Source organism: Colossoma macropomum, unplaced genomic scaffold (genome assembly GCF_904425465.1).
Source record: "Colossoma macropomum unplaced genomic scaffold, Colossoma_macropomum, whole genome shotgun sequence".
Classification (NCBI taxonomy): Eukaryota; Metazoa; Chordata; class Actinopteri; order Characiformes; family Serrasalmidae; genus Colossoma; species Colossoma macropomum.
The window spans coordinates 17009874-17026408 of record NW_023494789.1 but is presented as its reverse complement, the minus strand read 5'-3'; the positions used below and the strand labels follow the sequence as shown (position 1 = coordinate 17026408).

The following is a 16535-nucleotide window of genomic DNA, read 5'->3' as shown; positions in this document are numbered from 1 at the left end:
TTTATATCAAAAACTGTCAAAAGCAAAAGCAACTGTCAAGCATACAGGATGTTGAATTAAAGAATATCTAAGTGAAGGGAAGGATTACAATTTTAAGACACCCAGAAAAGGTTTTGCAGTTCAAATAGGGCACAGACTAATTATAAAGCAAACTTATGAGTGAAAGCAGTTCTGACCATGGAAGGTATAAGGTGGAAAATCCACCACAAATAGGATGATCCATCCATTATTGTGAAGTATTATTTGTTTATCAGTTGACAGACACTCTTATTCAAAGTGATATCAAATTTTTAATTATTTTACACTGGCAAATGTAGCATTAGGAGTCTTGGATTCATTTTGTACAGCATGGTGTTCCCTCCTGAGCAGGGAACTGAACCTTAATCTGCTGCAAGGGGGTGTGACCCACTATACGTCACATTATGTATGACCAACAGGCCTGATGGCGGATGAGGGTGCTTATCTGACAAGACATTACATAAAGAGAAGCTATTACAATCAGACACTTGGCTTTTTTAAAGTTACATAAATAACACCTTGTAGTAGAATCGATGTCCATTATTTGAATAATTTCTTTATTTTATGTTACATTAAGATTACACATGAAAACATTACTAACATTACTTTTTCTGTCAGCAGGGTTTTCCCTCCCATCTGTTAAATTTCACCTAGAGGGCACAGTTAACACAGTATGATTCAAAAGATTCAGCATCAAATGGGCCACGTTCACACATTAACTCATCTTCTTTATGCAAAGCTTATATTAAAACGGTTATTACAAACAGGAGTTTCTCAAATGATTTTCACACATGCAGCAGCCTGGAATGATTACTTTTTCCCCACAACTTAGGCTTGTGTTGCAAGTTCAGTCCATTTAGGTAGGCTTATCACAGAGCAAGCAAACTCAACAGCACAGGCAACAGAACAAATCTTTACATGCATGGGCTTCTCTTTTTTTCCTTTTGAATGCACTGAAGTCATACATAAAGATACACTCAGTCTAATATCCCCCATTTTTAAACTCCTTATGTGGTTTGATTATAAAAAAGCATTCTATATCAGGGTACATTATCCAGATTCAAATGAATGTGCCTTTTTATTTTTCCTGTTAACCTTTTAGTATTGACAGCAGAGGGGATCTGGAAGGCTCTCTGTTGGGAAAGTTTTGGCAGTAAAAGGAACCATTCACCTATTGAGGTATATGCTTGGCCCCTGATGTTTAACAGCCTAAACACGCCAACAGTAAAATCAGAACACTGACACTTCCAGTTAGACAACGTGAAAGAAGTAGCTTTGCTCAAATAACTGTACTAATATGCTACAAATTAGTTGCTTTGAAAACTATGAAAAAAGTCAGTTACTTAGCTCAGTTACTCCCCAATACTGAGTAACAATCAAACCTGCAAAATATTTTAAGGTGGTGGACAAAAAAGCATCAAACAAGAGATATATGTATTTCTAGAATATGTTACAGCTATAAGAATGTGTGTGAAAGCCCTTGACATTGTAAACGTATGCTGCTACATGTAGTTTGTGGACGTCTCGCATCCATTTCACATCCAGCTTGAGATAAGGCTCTAGTGTTCAAGCATCTGCATGACAACAGAGCAGCTTCACAGAGAAATACAACATACACACATACTACTGGTAAAGATACTGAAGCATTTTGTTATTTGCTATGAGTGAAAAATAATCCAGCTGACAAGGACAGGATACTGCATCAACCATTCCCCAAACAGGAAGAAACATCCTCCAAATAAATTTATTTTACAATAAAAATAAACTAATTTCACTGAAATATAACAATAAGCAAAATGGCGAATACACATTTCCTTTCTTGAATAATTTCTGTTATTACATGTTGATAAATGGTTTCAACACTTTAGTGCATCAGTTGGGGTGGGGGTGGCCTAATCATTTGATTGTGTTCATAGTTAGTGCTCCAATGGAAACATTAGATTGGTTGTTTTCCCCTTGACATGAATAATATAAATCACATGACTGAAAAAGTGCTGATCTAGAAAAGAAAGCTAAAAGTGATTTAAGGCGTTCACTTTAACAAACCAAGAAGCTGGATTGCATTACTAGAGTAGGATTACAAGAGGAGAGTCTTAACATTTATTTATAAAGAGAAATCTCACTCGTGCTGTACAGAATATAAAAAAAGACCACACGGTTCCCAAATTAAAAAAAGGAAAGAAGAAAATCAAACAGACAACAAAAATTAAATCACTGTATGGCCCAAATTCTCTTTGACGTGATATATTTCCCCTTTTAGACATAAAATGTGTCAATAATGGCAGTGACACACTGACAAACTTGTAATACACAGCCTACATGTCTCAACTAAAACACTTTATCCTGCACTTCCCATAAAACAATGTGTATCTAATTCTATATGACAGTGGCAGAACTGTAGAAAACATCCAAACAGTTATAACATCACAGCAACAAACCAAAATTCCAGAATCAACTGAACATAATTCTTCCAACAGTGTGCACATAGACATATTCAATTTTTAGTGTCCCCATACAAGAAAAAAACCCCCAAAAAAACAAAAAACAAGCATCAACCATTAAAGCTATCAAGTTAATTCATTTCAATTTACTGATAGTATTTTTACTGAACATAGTTCGGAATTCTAAGAATCATTTAGGATTTATAAATGGGCACATAACCAACGCAGGAAGCAAAGCAGTGATATATGCATGCTTTTATGAAGGGTGGTGTTAGTCTGGGCCACGCCAAGTGCCAGGCAGGGGTGTCCACAGGCTAAACCACTGCCAATTTGTCAGAGGCTATAAAGCCACTATATTTTTCTCACTCTAGTCTTTACTGATTTCTCTCTCCCCCTCTATCTTTCATTTCCTCAACTCACTTCTCCATTTTCACTGTATTACTCTAATCAAAAAAGACGTAAACATAATTACACGACTGCAGACCCTCCTCTGTCTACCTTTCTTGCTTCTGACAAAGAATTTTAGACAAAATTAAATAACTCAGACATTAGAGGATATGGGATGTGTATACTCAGGCTCAGCAGAAGACTAAGGATTGGGGAGGAGAGTTACAGTGTCGGGGGCTTGAGCCCATATTTCCTGGCCACCTCAGTCTGGGCGTAGGCAGCATCACAGAGTGAGTAGAGGTGGGCCATCTCCATCTCTGACTTGGCCAAGTTGATGGCCTTGTTGAACATGTCTATGGCCTTGTCAAGGTTGCCTCTGTGAAAAAATAAGAGTGTTCAATCAGTTCATAGACTTATTTTCAGTAACTGCTTTCTTAAGCAATGTGGTCAAAGTGAATTTCCTGTAGCATCACATTACAGAACTGGTTGTGTAAACAGTTAGGCTGGCCTGAACTGTGTTTTACAGGCTTAAAATCCGAACACATACCCAAATACGTGTCCTTAAAAATCACCCACACAAAGAATAATATATGAAATGCTGACGGAACAGATACACCGTCATTTCAATCATTCAATTAAATTGTTGTCAAAATGCAAGTGCATTTTTTTCCACTACTGCTAGCTTTGTTTTCCAATTTCACAAACTTGTATTATTTATAATAAAAAACAATAATAACTAAAACAAACAAAAAAATACTAATGTGGTGATCTTGCTAATGTGGTAGTTGGAGAGCAGCTCTTGTGTGGAACTAACTGTATGTGAAGGTTACTTTTCTATGACATAGTGGAAAAATCTTGTGATTAAGACTTAAGAGATGTGCTGTTTGTTCTGTATAGTTTTGAACCTGCTGTAAATCTGTTTAATAAAAGGAGGGAAAAACAGAGCTGTTTTTTTTCGTTCCACCTGAAGCGGTCATGTGACAGAGCTGAGTGCATTGGCTGCTTGGCAGTCTCGGATAAGGGTCACTATACTTACACATTTAAGAGGACACAACAAACTTGTCATGCCGTCAACCTCTAACTGAAAAATTTACACAAAAAATGACTTTTTATCTGATGATCTGATGTTTCATGTGATTTCTGAGGCAGCATTGCTCTTTTAGCTTCAGTGGCCGCATGGAAAGCGGTGTAGTTTATTGCATTTTGAGGTGAGGTGACGTGGGTGCCTGGCATGAATTTATGATGCGTTCAACTATACCAGCTATAATTTATTTATTTAGAATATTTTCCATATATTAACAATCACTGTTCTATCTAAAGGCCTTTACTGACAAATATTTTGAGCTACAATTTCTGTGGATTAAAAAAGCCAAAGTGTTCGAATACTACATAGAGAAACGAATACTAATGCAACAAACAAATACTTGAGTATTGAGAATTTGAATTATTCAGGCACGCCATAGTAAACAGATGTTTAACACCCAGTGCTAAAGAAGTAAGACACTGTAACATATTGGTTTAGGGGTCATACCGTTGGACTTCAATAGTTCCCATAGTTTCATAGGCAAAGTCACATTTGTTGTCAATCTCAATTGCTTTGCTAATAAGGTCCAAGCCCATGTCCAGATCCTGCTTCCACTGGAGCTGCAGCAGCCTGCTCATGAATGGTTGGACAAATGGACAAGACACAAGAATACAGTTAAAGCCATTTAAGTGTTGCTTAAGAAAAATTTCTAACACTTACAGCATACCATCAACAGTAAATCAGTGGTTGAAAACTAACCCTTTATGGACATATGTTGTGGCATTATCAGGTTCCAGTTCAATACACTTGTCATACATCTCATCTGCTTTCCCAAACTGCTGCTGGTCAGTCAGTGCCTACCCCGATGTCGAGATTGAAGGAGAAAATTGGACTGTTATTTGTTGTAAGTTGTATTTTTCCAGTAAAGCGGTTATGAAACAACTCCAAAGTGCATACCTGTGCATAAAGAGCATAGCCCTCTGCACATTTAGGAAACCTCCTGATGACATCTTCAAAGCCATCCATAGCTGTCTGCACTTGGGATGGGTTGTTTCCTGTGTAGGCCTGTCTATACTGGAGTAGAGATACAACAGATCATTTTAAACTCATGCTCTCAAGATAATTTGTTTTTATTTGAAGCACACATTATGCATAGGACTGAGAACTGGGAAGCGTTTTCATAACTGTACAACTATGACAACATTTTCTTATTAGGTATTTACATCTTATATTTTTACATTATCTTTCATGCACTTTATTTGGGTGTGTGGGAAGTTTGAACAATGGATATTCAAAGGTTTGAATGCACAATGGTGCCCTCTGCTGGAACTTACAAGGGCAAAGCACTTCTGTGCCTGTGCCAGGGCAGAATCTGGCCTGAGCAGAATGCACTCGTCAAAATCTGCCACCGCCTCCTCTACTTGGTCCAGCAGAATTTTCAACTAAAAGACAAGAAAGGAGTTAAAAATGATAACATTCATACGTTACTTCATAACTCGCTATATTTAAGCACAGGTCTCAAAAAGGTATTCATTTGTTGGCAACAACTTATTGGTTTAGGGTTAACAATCCAATGTATTGTACTGTATTGAATTGTGTCATAGTGTATTTGTACACTATGTTTGTGTATAGTATATTTTGTATTGTGACTATAGCTGGTGGCTAGTGTTTTAGCTTGGGGCTAACATTAACTTTTGGATAGAGCATTAGATCAAGAAACCAAAAACCACAGCATCTGTTTCTAATATTGTACTTTTATCATGTTAAATAAACTGAAAATGGCAACACTAAGATAGGGTACATTTTCCTTATTTTTGTTGTACTGAAAAATCCAGACACCACTGCACTACTGAATTATGAATTGTGAGAGTGGTAACACCCCTATTTATCCAATTTGCAAGTAAAAACAATTAGGCTGGTTAAACCACAGAGTGGCACTATTCCAAGATTTTTAAAAGTGCTGACAAACCTAAAATAACAAATGCAAAATTAATTAGGTGTCATACTGTTCTTACAGTACTCTGAATCTGGAAATTTCTCATCTTGTCAGAAAAGTCTTATTCCTAGCAGCAAGTTCATTTAGAACTAACAGAAGCATTTCAGCCAATCTCTACCACAATCAGAAATGCAAGTGTCACTAGATAAACTAGTAAACTGGTTAAGAAAGCTTTAAAAACATCTTAAATTACAATCACTGTACAATGAGACAGGGTAAAATCCAGTAATGCATCCCTTTATAGAAGATGTTCTAGGAGGTACATACCACTACACAAAAAAGGACTATGCACAAGTTATTAAGCACAAAAAGGACAATAAAAGTGAAAACTTTCAACCAGATAATCCTTCAGCAAGGAAAAGAACAAAATGGCAACTTTACCTGTCCTCTGTGATGGTAGACATCTGCGTTGCGGGGGTCAATTTCAGCAGCCATGTTGAAGTCTTGAGTAGAGAGCTGTGGTTGCTGCTGTTGCATGTACATACTGCCACGTTTTATCAGAGCATTAGCCCGCAACTGCAACAAGCCACAAGCCACACAGACACAAATGAACAAATTTACAAAAGACTGCCCTTGTTTTGGCCTCCAAATCAACATTTTATAATAATTTATCAGATGATAATAATCATCATCATCACCACCATCATCTCCAGACTCAATTACCTTGACATTGGCATCCTGCATGTTGATCACTTTATCCAGGTCGGGCTGAGCAGCCGTGGCATTCCCGATGAGCAGATAGAATGTGGCTCTCAGTAGCAGCGCCTCAGCAGTGTGCCTGCCCTTAGACTCAATCTCCTTAGTGCACTCACTGATGATCTTATCATAGTTCTCTTCCTCCATGTACTGCTTGGCCTTCAGATAGCCCGAGCTGAACAAATAGAAAGGGTTCAATGTTGATCTTACCAAAGCAAAGCTCACAAGACCAGCATAATAACATAACTTTGTTTGTAATGCAAGGACACATAATGTAGCAATGCCATAAAAATTACACAGAAATTTGGTGGTGTTCCAAATCAGTCACAATTTACTGTTAAAATATTGGTTAAATATTAATTATCACTATTGAGACCTGAAATTTCAACACTGTGATTTCAAAGAAAACTAGAAAAATTTAGGACAAAAGTCTGCAACTAGGACAAAGGTAACAGATAAATCATTTTAAAAACAGACTTAAGGCTCCCAAGTGGCGCACCCGTCTAAGCGTTGGCCCTGTGATCAGGAGATCGCGAGTTCGATCCCTAGTGATGCTACAGCCATCCGTGGCCAGGAGTCCAAGAAAGCACAATTGGCCTCGCTCTCTCTGGGTGGGTAGGATGGCCCCCCCTCTCCCCCAACACGATGCTAGTCAGTGCAGGCGTCTGTTAGCTGACATAACAGATCTGGTGGTTGGTGCTTTCCTCTGAGCACGTTCAGCTGTCCAATGACGTTGCGTGACCGGCAGTTCGAAAAGATGCGGTTGCTGGCTTCACAGGTCTCGGAGGAAGCCTGTGCTAGCCTTCACCCTCCTAGCGCTGGTAGTATTGTGTGATTGGGGGGGGTCCTAACTAGTCCAGTAAATAAATAAATCTAAATTTTTATAAAAACCTGGCTGCTCTGGATTGGAGCAAATTAATTGTGTGAACATGTGATTTCAGAAATGCCTAGAAACATTTGACTAAAGTTATTATAAAAGCCAAAAATTTGCTAAAAATATCCACTGATCATATCTCTCAGACTACCTTTTAATGCATGCAGTTCTCCACTCTTCTGGCAGTGAGAACAGTTGCAAAGTCTGCTTATTACAGACTTCACCCTCAATCTCCCCAAAGAATAACATCTACTTTATCACCCAAGAGAACAAGAACAGAACAACAGAACACTGAGTTGTCCTGACATAACCTTAACCCACCACCATCACACCCATACTATCTCCTATGACCAGTATATCAGAAACTCTAACCTCTCTGTGACCTCAGCAGCCTCGCCCTCTTTATCCTTGTCCTCATCCTTCTTCTCTCCCTTCTGAAGCGGTTGTGAGATGATGTCATCAGTGAAGGAGCTGAAGTAGGACTTGATGAACTGTGGAGACGGCATGAGAGGTTCCCGGTTCTAGACAGAAAAACAAAGTGAAAGCGTTTAAGCAACTACACATACAGAATAAGCAAGAAACGCATCAAACCAGAGAATTTTACAGAGAACTAACTGAACACTGACTGTACTTTTAGTATTACACACTCTCACCTTGTATTTTTCTTTGGCCTTCTCTTTTCCCAGCTGTTTCAACACCTTGTCTGCCAGTAGCATGCTTTGCTGGTTCTGGAAGGCCTCAAGAATACATACAGCCGTCACATCTACAAAAGGAATCTTCATCAGATGACTTGCCTCATGTTTCAGCTTTCTTACTTAATCAATCCCATTTTAGAGTAATTGTTATTTTGGAATGACATGTTCCATTAAAGAAAAAATGCATAATTGGGATTTTTGCACTGAATATTCAAAAACAAGAAACTGATCCGATTTAGGGAAAATATCCAATTGCAATTTTTCTGACAAATATTTTGATTTAAATGTGTTTATTTCATACATATTAAGCTGACCAAATAGAGCAGTCCTTCTATTTTGTTTTGCACTCGAGGCCTGAATGTCAACATAGTGTGCCAGACTGCCAGTTCATAAGCTCTGCATTATTAGATTTTATTTCCTCAAATTATATTTAGGACAATGTTGAATAAGGTTTGACAGAATTTAAATTCCAATTTTATTATTCAATATGAACACAATTCATTGTTCAGCTCTACCTGGAAGAGTAAATGATTCAATAGATCTTGACTGGCTGCAGTTGTAAGTGTTAGCAAAACCAGAACAGAACATTGTACCATTAGGTCCAATTTTGAACAGATACTAAAAATCATAAAACTGCAACCTGGAACCAACTGCCAATAGAAAAAAGCACTGATACAGCCAAAAATTACAGTACTCTGTGCAGTGGAAAACCACTTTTGTGAGTGAGAGAAACCAGGCGGACTGGGGTCCATCTGCAAATTAAACGTGGCCTTGTCCTGTCTGTAGTTATTTAAATTTCTATTCTTCCAAAAATGGAGAAATTAAATGACTCAGCAAAAAAAGAACTCCAACCTTCTAGGCACTCCTTCTTGTTGTCCAGTTTTTCCAGGGCTTTGGCACGCCTAAACAGGGCTTTGACATAGCGTGGGTTCATTTCAACAGCTTGAGAGCAGTCCTGCACCACTTCTGTCCACTTCGCCTGCATACACATAAAGTACAGAGAAACACGCAACACAGGAAGTTTTTCAGCATATTCTTGACAAATCAGAAGCAAAGCCTGGATCACTGAAACTAACCTGCTGCTCATATGCTGCAGCTCTGTTCTGGTAGAAGGTGGACAGGTCACTCTTTTGCTCTTTGGGGCACAGGCTGATAGCCTCTGTGTAGCACTGGATGGCCTGCTCATATTTGCCAGCCTTGAAGTATTTGTTGCCCTTGTTCTTAGCAGCCTGGGCTCTATCCAGAGGGCTCTGTACGGTGGGACATTGAAATGCATTAAAGATAGTTAGGAACAATACAGTACAAGTTTCATAACCTCCATGGCATGGCATTCATGACCTTCTGAAAAATATTTTATAGTCCCTTACCATATACACCAACCGGTCACTTCATTTTATCAGGTCAACTTGCCATATAGGTGCACTTTGCAGTTCCATGATTGCAGACTGTAGCTCCTCATCTGTTTCTCTGCATACTCAGAGCATTGAAGAACAAGGTAAAAGGGGGCTAACAAAGTATCCAGAGAAAAAGATGGACTACAGTCTGTAACTGTGGAACCACAAAGTGCACCTATATAGCAAGAGGAGCTCATAAAAAGAACAAAGAGTGTAGATACAAGGTAGGTGTACTAGAATACGTGTAATGCAATAAAATGTGCATTATGGTTAGGTTCATGACATTTGTGAATTTGTCCAGCCATGGTAAGTTCATCCAATGATGATTCAGTAAAGGGGCAGATTAGTGTGCAGTGACAGTGGGCACCATATGTTGTGTGTGTCCTTAATCTGAACATTCACACAATCTTCAACTATGGTACAAGCCTAAACTAATGACAGAAAAATTACAGATATTAATTGTGAAGGCTTTATCTGCGTAAACTAAAACTAATAGAGTTTCTATTCTTATGTTGCAATTCACATATGATAAAACTGGTACCAGTACATATGAGCACAGAACCAAACTATCAGGATAATTCACCCATTAATATTTGCAACACTGGCTAAAAAAAAAATGACATGGGAAGGATACTGGGATTTATCAAAAACCTGATCAACAAAGTAACATAGGAGTGTCCAATCTTATCTGGTTAGCACCAATGTGGCCTCAAGTTTTCATTCCAGACATGCAGAGCGCACTTGATTCTACTTGCTTAATCAACTGGTCAGTCTTCAAAAAACTGATCATGTGACTTCCTGCTTTGTTGGAATGAAACCCTGCAGCCGCACCGGCCCTTTGCAGATATGAAAGGACACCACTGAAGTAATAAATTACATTATTCTAAACTCTGAAAGTCTGCAGCTCTAAAATGTGCACTGTGTACACATTAATGTCAGATAAAGTCTTAACGTCAAAATAGCCCATAAGATTTCATTCAAACCTATCAGTTATATACATAACACAATTTTCAGTTGTATTAGAGTATGAGAGTAGGTCTGAAGGGACAGATAAGCCCACAGCCCCCATACGAGACTCCTCCCTCTGTCTCAGAGTTTGCAGACAGACAGCCTTAGTGAAATCCCACTTATGATGAGCTTTTAGCTAATCCCTAGAGCCTCCCGACTCACAGAGTAGTTCAGCTGCGAGATGTTGTTTCAGTTGTATTGTTATCACAACAGGAAAAGTAGAAGTCTCATGTAACACACAGTTTTCTAGTATACTATTCAGGCCTGTGAAGAGAGTTATTAGCTGCATCAGGTGAGTTAGATTAGGTTGAGAAGTGGACAGCTATCCATAAATAGAACCATAAGATGCATAAACCTACATAACGGCTGATCTAGAACCAACCCTAATTCCATGTAATTCCATGCCTTAGGTTACGTTCACCATACATAAATCTGACTTTTTACCTAAATGTGACACAGATCTGATGTTTTTGAGACATAAATGGTCACAAATTTTAAAAATCTGAGCCACTTTTATATGTAGTCTTAGATCAAATACATTTTGTACCACGTACAACGTAACCACGTAAATCGAGAACCAGTAAACGCTGCAAAAGCAAAGCATCGTCCTAATTATGAACAGCTGTTTAGAGCAAATTATCTTCACAAGGAATGCTTGTTCTGCTATCAAGTTCATTTGTTGTTGTGCTGCACAAGTTTCCCGAGGTTCATTTACATCACGTTATGGAGTTGGATGGCTGTTTCAGGGCACAAGTTCGCTCTCATTAATGACAGATATGAGCTACTCATCTACCTGAATGTGAACCATAGTCTTAGTTGTGCTTTTACAAATTCACATGTGCATTAAAATCAAAAGTTCAGGGACACATGTGAGACCTGCGATACTAATTTTATATATATAAGTGATAGTACAACACCACTTTCTTTTTCAATCCCATTACTGGAAGCTTGAATATCATCTTACATCCAACAACATTTCTTCTTTAAAAACTACTAATCTTTAAAATGAACTGTTTTGCATTGAAGCATTTCACTTACGATGAACATCTACAACTACTCACTCTACAACGCCCACAGCTAAAGCTAAGAACATAACATCACACAGTGTAAATGTGTGCTATTTCAGGCTAGATTTGTTACAGAATTGGACAGGATTCATACTTTTTCCCCTACGATATCCGATCTAGCATTTCTTGTTGATAGTGATACCTAGTACTGGAACAGTGCCATATGTAATAAGCTTCTGTTACCCTTTCTTTACTGCTGGGATTTTTTTGGTCTTGATTCCACCTGTACCATGGTGTACCTGTCAATATCCAGCTAAAGTCATTATTGGTCCGTGAAAAAACAGAACTAATGCTACAAGGACCTCGCCAACTATAGCCCAGTGCAAACCCAATACATACTGCAAGCCCAGCAAAACTGGTCTTCTTTTATTATTTTCATAGTGATAATTAGACTGTGATAAATACTGGAACCACTACAACAATGTCATAAGATCATAATGTGCTTCATTTTTCTGAGTATTAAAAAGAGATAAAATGACAACTACTGATTTTAATTCACACATTTAGATATTATAGCCTATTCATCAAATGTATATAATGTCAATTATCATGTTTGAAAATCCTCAGTCATAACACACACATTCATATAAGGGATTATTTATTATGATGCAAAAGCTATTTTAGTACAGTGCAAAAGCTCACTGTTCACTGAGGTGTGTAACTCTTGATCCATTCTCACGGCTTGACTTATGAAAGTGAAAGTGGACACTATATGTGACATGTAAATGACATGTAAACGACCATCTAGAGATCACTTCGGGTTAGACGAACAGCTGAGTAGTGTCACTATAAGCTACCAGTTTGGCAAAAATTGCCAGTGCTTCATTGTGCAATTACATATTCAGTTGCCACATTCAACACTATGTCTTTTTTGTATTCATATTTTTCATCACTACATAGACACGTCAAATTACACCCGCCTCTCACACTGATTCGATCACAAATAAACAGACCTGTCCAGTCCAATGAAGCACCATATGACAGGGGCCCTAGACAACAGATTTAAAACCACATGAAGCACTCTTACTCCCTCTCGTGCCTTAATGTGTGTGTAATGCAAAGCCATTCATATGTGATCAGTTTTTATCGCGTAGACTTTTGCTAAAAGTTTCCTCACCCTCTAAAGCCTTTTCTTTAACCCTATCAATCATGTTGATCTGATTATATTCAACCCAAAATATTTCAGAAAAGCTCGCCAGTAAAGCAGTGGTAGTATAAACTGCTCAAATGTGGTCAACTAAATGGAAAAGAATCCACTGACTCCTTCTCAGGAAGGAAAAGTGAGTCTCTACTGAAATAATGAAATATGTGGAGGAAAGGCCAGCCAGCATTTTGTCGCTTAGCAAGCTGCACAGGAAGACAACCACGGCTAGTTAGCATGACTGCAGCTAGTTATCCAGCGTCTGAGAACCAGGACCGAAACGGCTCAAAGTTAAACGCTTTGACAAGCTAATATAATATGGACCAAATCCAAAACCTAAACCTCAATCGTACTTATCAAGGCAAAGCCTCAATATGTCACGCTCCACTTCTTTGAAAGTTAGCTTAGCTAAGCTACGTTAGCGTAGCTCCCCACAGCAGCGTGTGCGGTTAGATAAGCCTGTGTCCTTGACTGCTGCGAGGCGGATAAACAGCGATGTGTGATTTTCACATTTTTCACTTGAGCGCAAAACAGAAAGAGGTTTAACAACAGTTGACGTAAGTATGAGGTGTATGTTAATAACGTTACTACTAACTTACCGAATGAACCATGTAACCTAGTCTTAATTTTCCAGGTAAGTTATTCACACTAAATCAGTTCTTCTCCAAGCTGAGCCCCCCATTAGCCATGGTCACATCAGAGAGAGCTTCAGCTCATTTCTCAGGTCATTTTTCCGGAGGGTTTGGTTTCTATGGTGATTCACAAAGAGCAGCTGGACACATCAGCTTACACACCTTCATGTTGGTAGCAACAAATCACCGCATCCTCCTCCACTACAGCCATGAAAATAACTGAAATATATATCTCAAAAGAGACCAATACCACACTGTATAGCTGACTGACCAAAACCTGCTATCGTGAACGTCTCCTCTGCACTTTTGGGCTCAAAATGCTGATTGCAATATTTTTGAATATCTAACTGGCGAAATAGCAACATTTCAGTGAACTAATCTCTCTAAAACTGAGGTGGGAGAATTTCGGCCGTTACTCCAGATTTGTAGGTCAGTACCAGATTATCGACGAAATATCAATAACGTATCATTACTGAAGCACACTGATGCCTTAGAGTTTGGCTACACATTTCCGTCATGAATCTGTGACTTTTGTGGCTCAGTCTCAGAAACTGAATCGAGAGCAGAGTTCACTGGCTGTCAGTCAGTCAGTCATCGCGGCCCTTCACCGTTTCAGATGAGATCCGTCGGCTGGTGAAATCTCTCTACTTTAGGACTTCATCGCTGCAAAACTTCCCTGCAGTGAGGAGTCTGACTCTCACTGAGGCACACAGCGGCAGAGAGCCGCATTAGTGTCGGTGAGACCCTGAACTCTCTCTGTGTGCTACAGTTAACGTTACAGAACCGACGCGGTCGGAGAACCGAGCAGAACTCCGTGAACTCGGCGCTGTGGGTCCGTACCGTCACTCCTGTCCGCTCTCTCAGTCCGCTATATCGGTTATAATCAGACGGTCTAATTAACCGCTGGTGGGTGTGATTCAGCGCGCGCTCGTGCTCACCATGTCCTCGTGCTCGGGCTGCGTCGCTGTGCGCTGGCCCTGCACGGGGCTCGCGCTGCCTTCCGGCGTTTTCCGCTCCCCCGCGCGCTTCTCCTTGGCGCGGCTGCGCTGCCACAGGTACACGGCTCCGAGCCCGAGCGCCACCGGCGCCCCGAGCAGCAGCGCGAGCTGCCAGCGGGGTAGGCCGCCCCCAGACTGCGGCTCCACGGGCTTCGAAGCGGCCATCGCGGACAACCGAGCAGCGGACAACCGAGCGGCACGAGCGCGCACGCGCACAGTCACGAAAAACGACGAGAGGGCGAGAGAGAAGCCGAAGGCATTGTGGGATACTGGCGGACTCTGCAATTACCGCCGGTGCAGAGATGACAGAGCTTCCGGAGGCTTGTTATTATTATTATTATTATTATTGTTGTTGTTGTTGTTGTTGTTGTTTTGTTGTTGTAAAGACACATTTAAACTTTTTGAGGTATATTATGTAAAAATGTAATTGTTACTTTTTATTTTTACTATTTTAACATCTATTATCAACTTTTTATTATTATAAGCAAGTATATTAAAAACATCACAGCAAGTTTTTTTAAAAACAAAATTATCCATAATTTCATACTTGTTTCATGAATATGCAAGAAATAGAAATCATATTAAATTAGGATTTTTTTTCTTTTGTATAATGTGACATTATACGTATTATTTTTGGTCAGAAAACAAAATATCCTATTTCCAGCACTGACCTTAAAACCATGTGGCAACATTTTTTCTCAATATAGTTATAACCATTGAATGTAGCTAAAGGTTAAACTACTTGTATCTTAGTAAACAAAGAAGAGTTGAACATAATGAATAACGAACCTCTGATCAGCCATAACAAGACGAATAGCCTCCGCTTCCTGGACATAAAGTCGTGGATACAGATTTAAAAAATAAAAAAACAGCAAATTGACAAGTTACTAAATTACCTACAAAATCACTACGTAAATGTGAAACTTCCTCGTTCAGCGCCAGATGGAGCCATTGTCCCGAGTCACAGTAAACTGAAATGAAAAACTGAAACATGCTCTCCTCACTAAAATCGTCCAAACTTCTCTTTATTCAAACTTTTGACTACTGGACATTATCACTACACTATTATTAGCTTATCTGAAGTTTAGGTTTTAACATGGTTTTAAACCTGAATGACTGACGTGGGTTCCTCAACTCTATTGCAATGTATTTCTTGCACTGCATTACTGACATTTTAAACACAATTGCTGTATCATTTAGAAACCTCATATCTGCCACTAAACCTGTTACATACATGATTTAGCCGGGGTATGAGGCAAGGATAAAAGTCTCTGATTTTTAGTATTCCATAGGCTCATATACCTTCCGCTAAGATAATTAAGACACTTCAGGCGAGGCTTAAATTTTTTGCCAATATTGTTTAATTGAACACAGGTTATGGATTTCAGTGTGAAGTAGGCTTGTAAAAATAATAAATGAAGACAACAAATCAAATATTGAAACTGAGAAATTTTATTGTTTTTTGAAAAATATATGCCCATTTTTAATTTGATGCCAACAACACGTTCCAAAAAGTTGGGACGAGGGCATGTTTATCACTGTGTTTCATCACTTCTTTTAACAACACTCTTCAAGCGTTTGGGAACTGAGAAGACCAATTACAGTAGTTTTGAAAGAGAAATGTTTTCCCATTTTTGCTTAATATAGGATTTCAGCTGCTGAACAGTTTGGGGTCTCCTTTGTCGTATTTTTCATTTTATAATGTGCCAGATGTTTTCAGTGGTGGCAGGTCGGGACTGCAGGTAGGCTAGTTTAGCACCCAGATGTTTTTAATATGGAGCAATGCTGCTTTAATACATGCAATATGTGGTTTGACATTGTCTTGCTCAAATAAGCAAGGCCTTCCCTGAAAAAGACGTTGTCTGGATGGCAGCATATGTTGCCAAAATATGTATATATCGTTCAGCGTTAAAGGTGCCTTCAATGATGTGCCAGTCACCCATGCCATGCGTACTAATGTACCCCTATACCATCATGAATACTGGCTTTTGAACTGTGCACTGATAACAAGCTAAGTGGTCTTCAGCCCAGAGGACACAGTGTCCATGATTTCCAAAAAGAATTTCAAATGTTGATTTTGTTGGACGACAGGACACTTTTCCACTTCTCCTCAGTCCATTTTAAATGAGGTCACGCCCAGAGAAGGTGGCAGCGTTTCTGGGTC

At 39.1% G+C, this 16535-nt stretch overlaps 1 protein-coding gene across 2 annotated transcripts; it reads right to left on the bottom strand.

Annotated features, from left to right (window-relative positions):
- Nucleotides 1-2246: 2246 nt before the first annotated feature.
- Nucleotides 2247-14536, bottom strand: tomm70a (translocase of outer mitochondrial membrane 70 homolog A (S. cerevisiae)). 2 transcript variants are annotated; one of them, XM_036570338.1, is made up of 12 exons: nt 14312-14536; nt 9208-9381; nt 8984-9110; nt 8090-8199; nt 7809-7957; nt 6530-6737; nt 6248-6382; nt 5205-5312; nt 4828-4944; nt 4630-4727; nt 4378-4500; nt 2247-3222 (listed from the first exon to the last, which is right to left on the bottom strand). In XM_036570338.1, exons 1-12 carry the CDS (start codon nt 14534-14536, stop codon nt 3069-3071), a joined length of 1728 nt encoding a protein of 575 aa, XP_036426231.1. In that variant the 3' UTR covers nt 2247-3068. The 2 variants fall into 2 exon arrangements, with proteins under 2 accessions (XP_036426231.1, XP_036426232.1); XM_036570339.1 differs by lacking the exon at nt 14312-14536 and adding an exon at nt 13341-13460 and having other exon boundaries at nt 3069-3222.
- Nucleotides 14537-16535: the final 1999 nt, after the last annotated feature.

Coding starts and splice junctions, on each gene's coding strand:
- tomm70a (XM_036570338.1), bottom strand. CDS start 14,536: ATGGCCGCTTCGAAGCCCGTGGAGCCGCAGTCTGGGGGCGGCCTACCC. Junction 8,200..8,983: donor CAAGAAGGAGTGCCTAGAAG/GTTGGAGTTCTT, acceptor TTCCTTTTGTAG/ATGTGACGGCTGTATGTATT. Junction 5,313..6,247: donor TCTACCATCACAGAGGACAG/GTAAAGTTGCCA, acceptor CTTGTCTTTTAG/TTGAAAATTCTGCTGGACCA.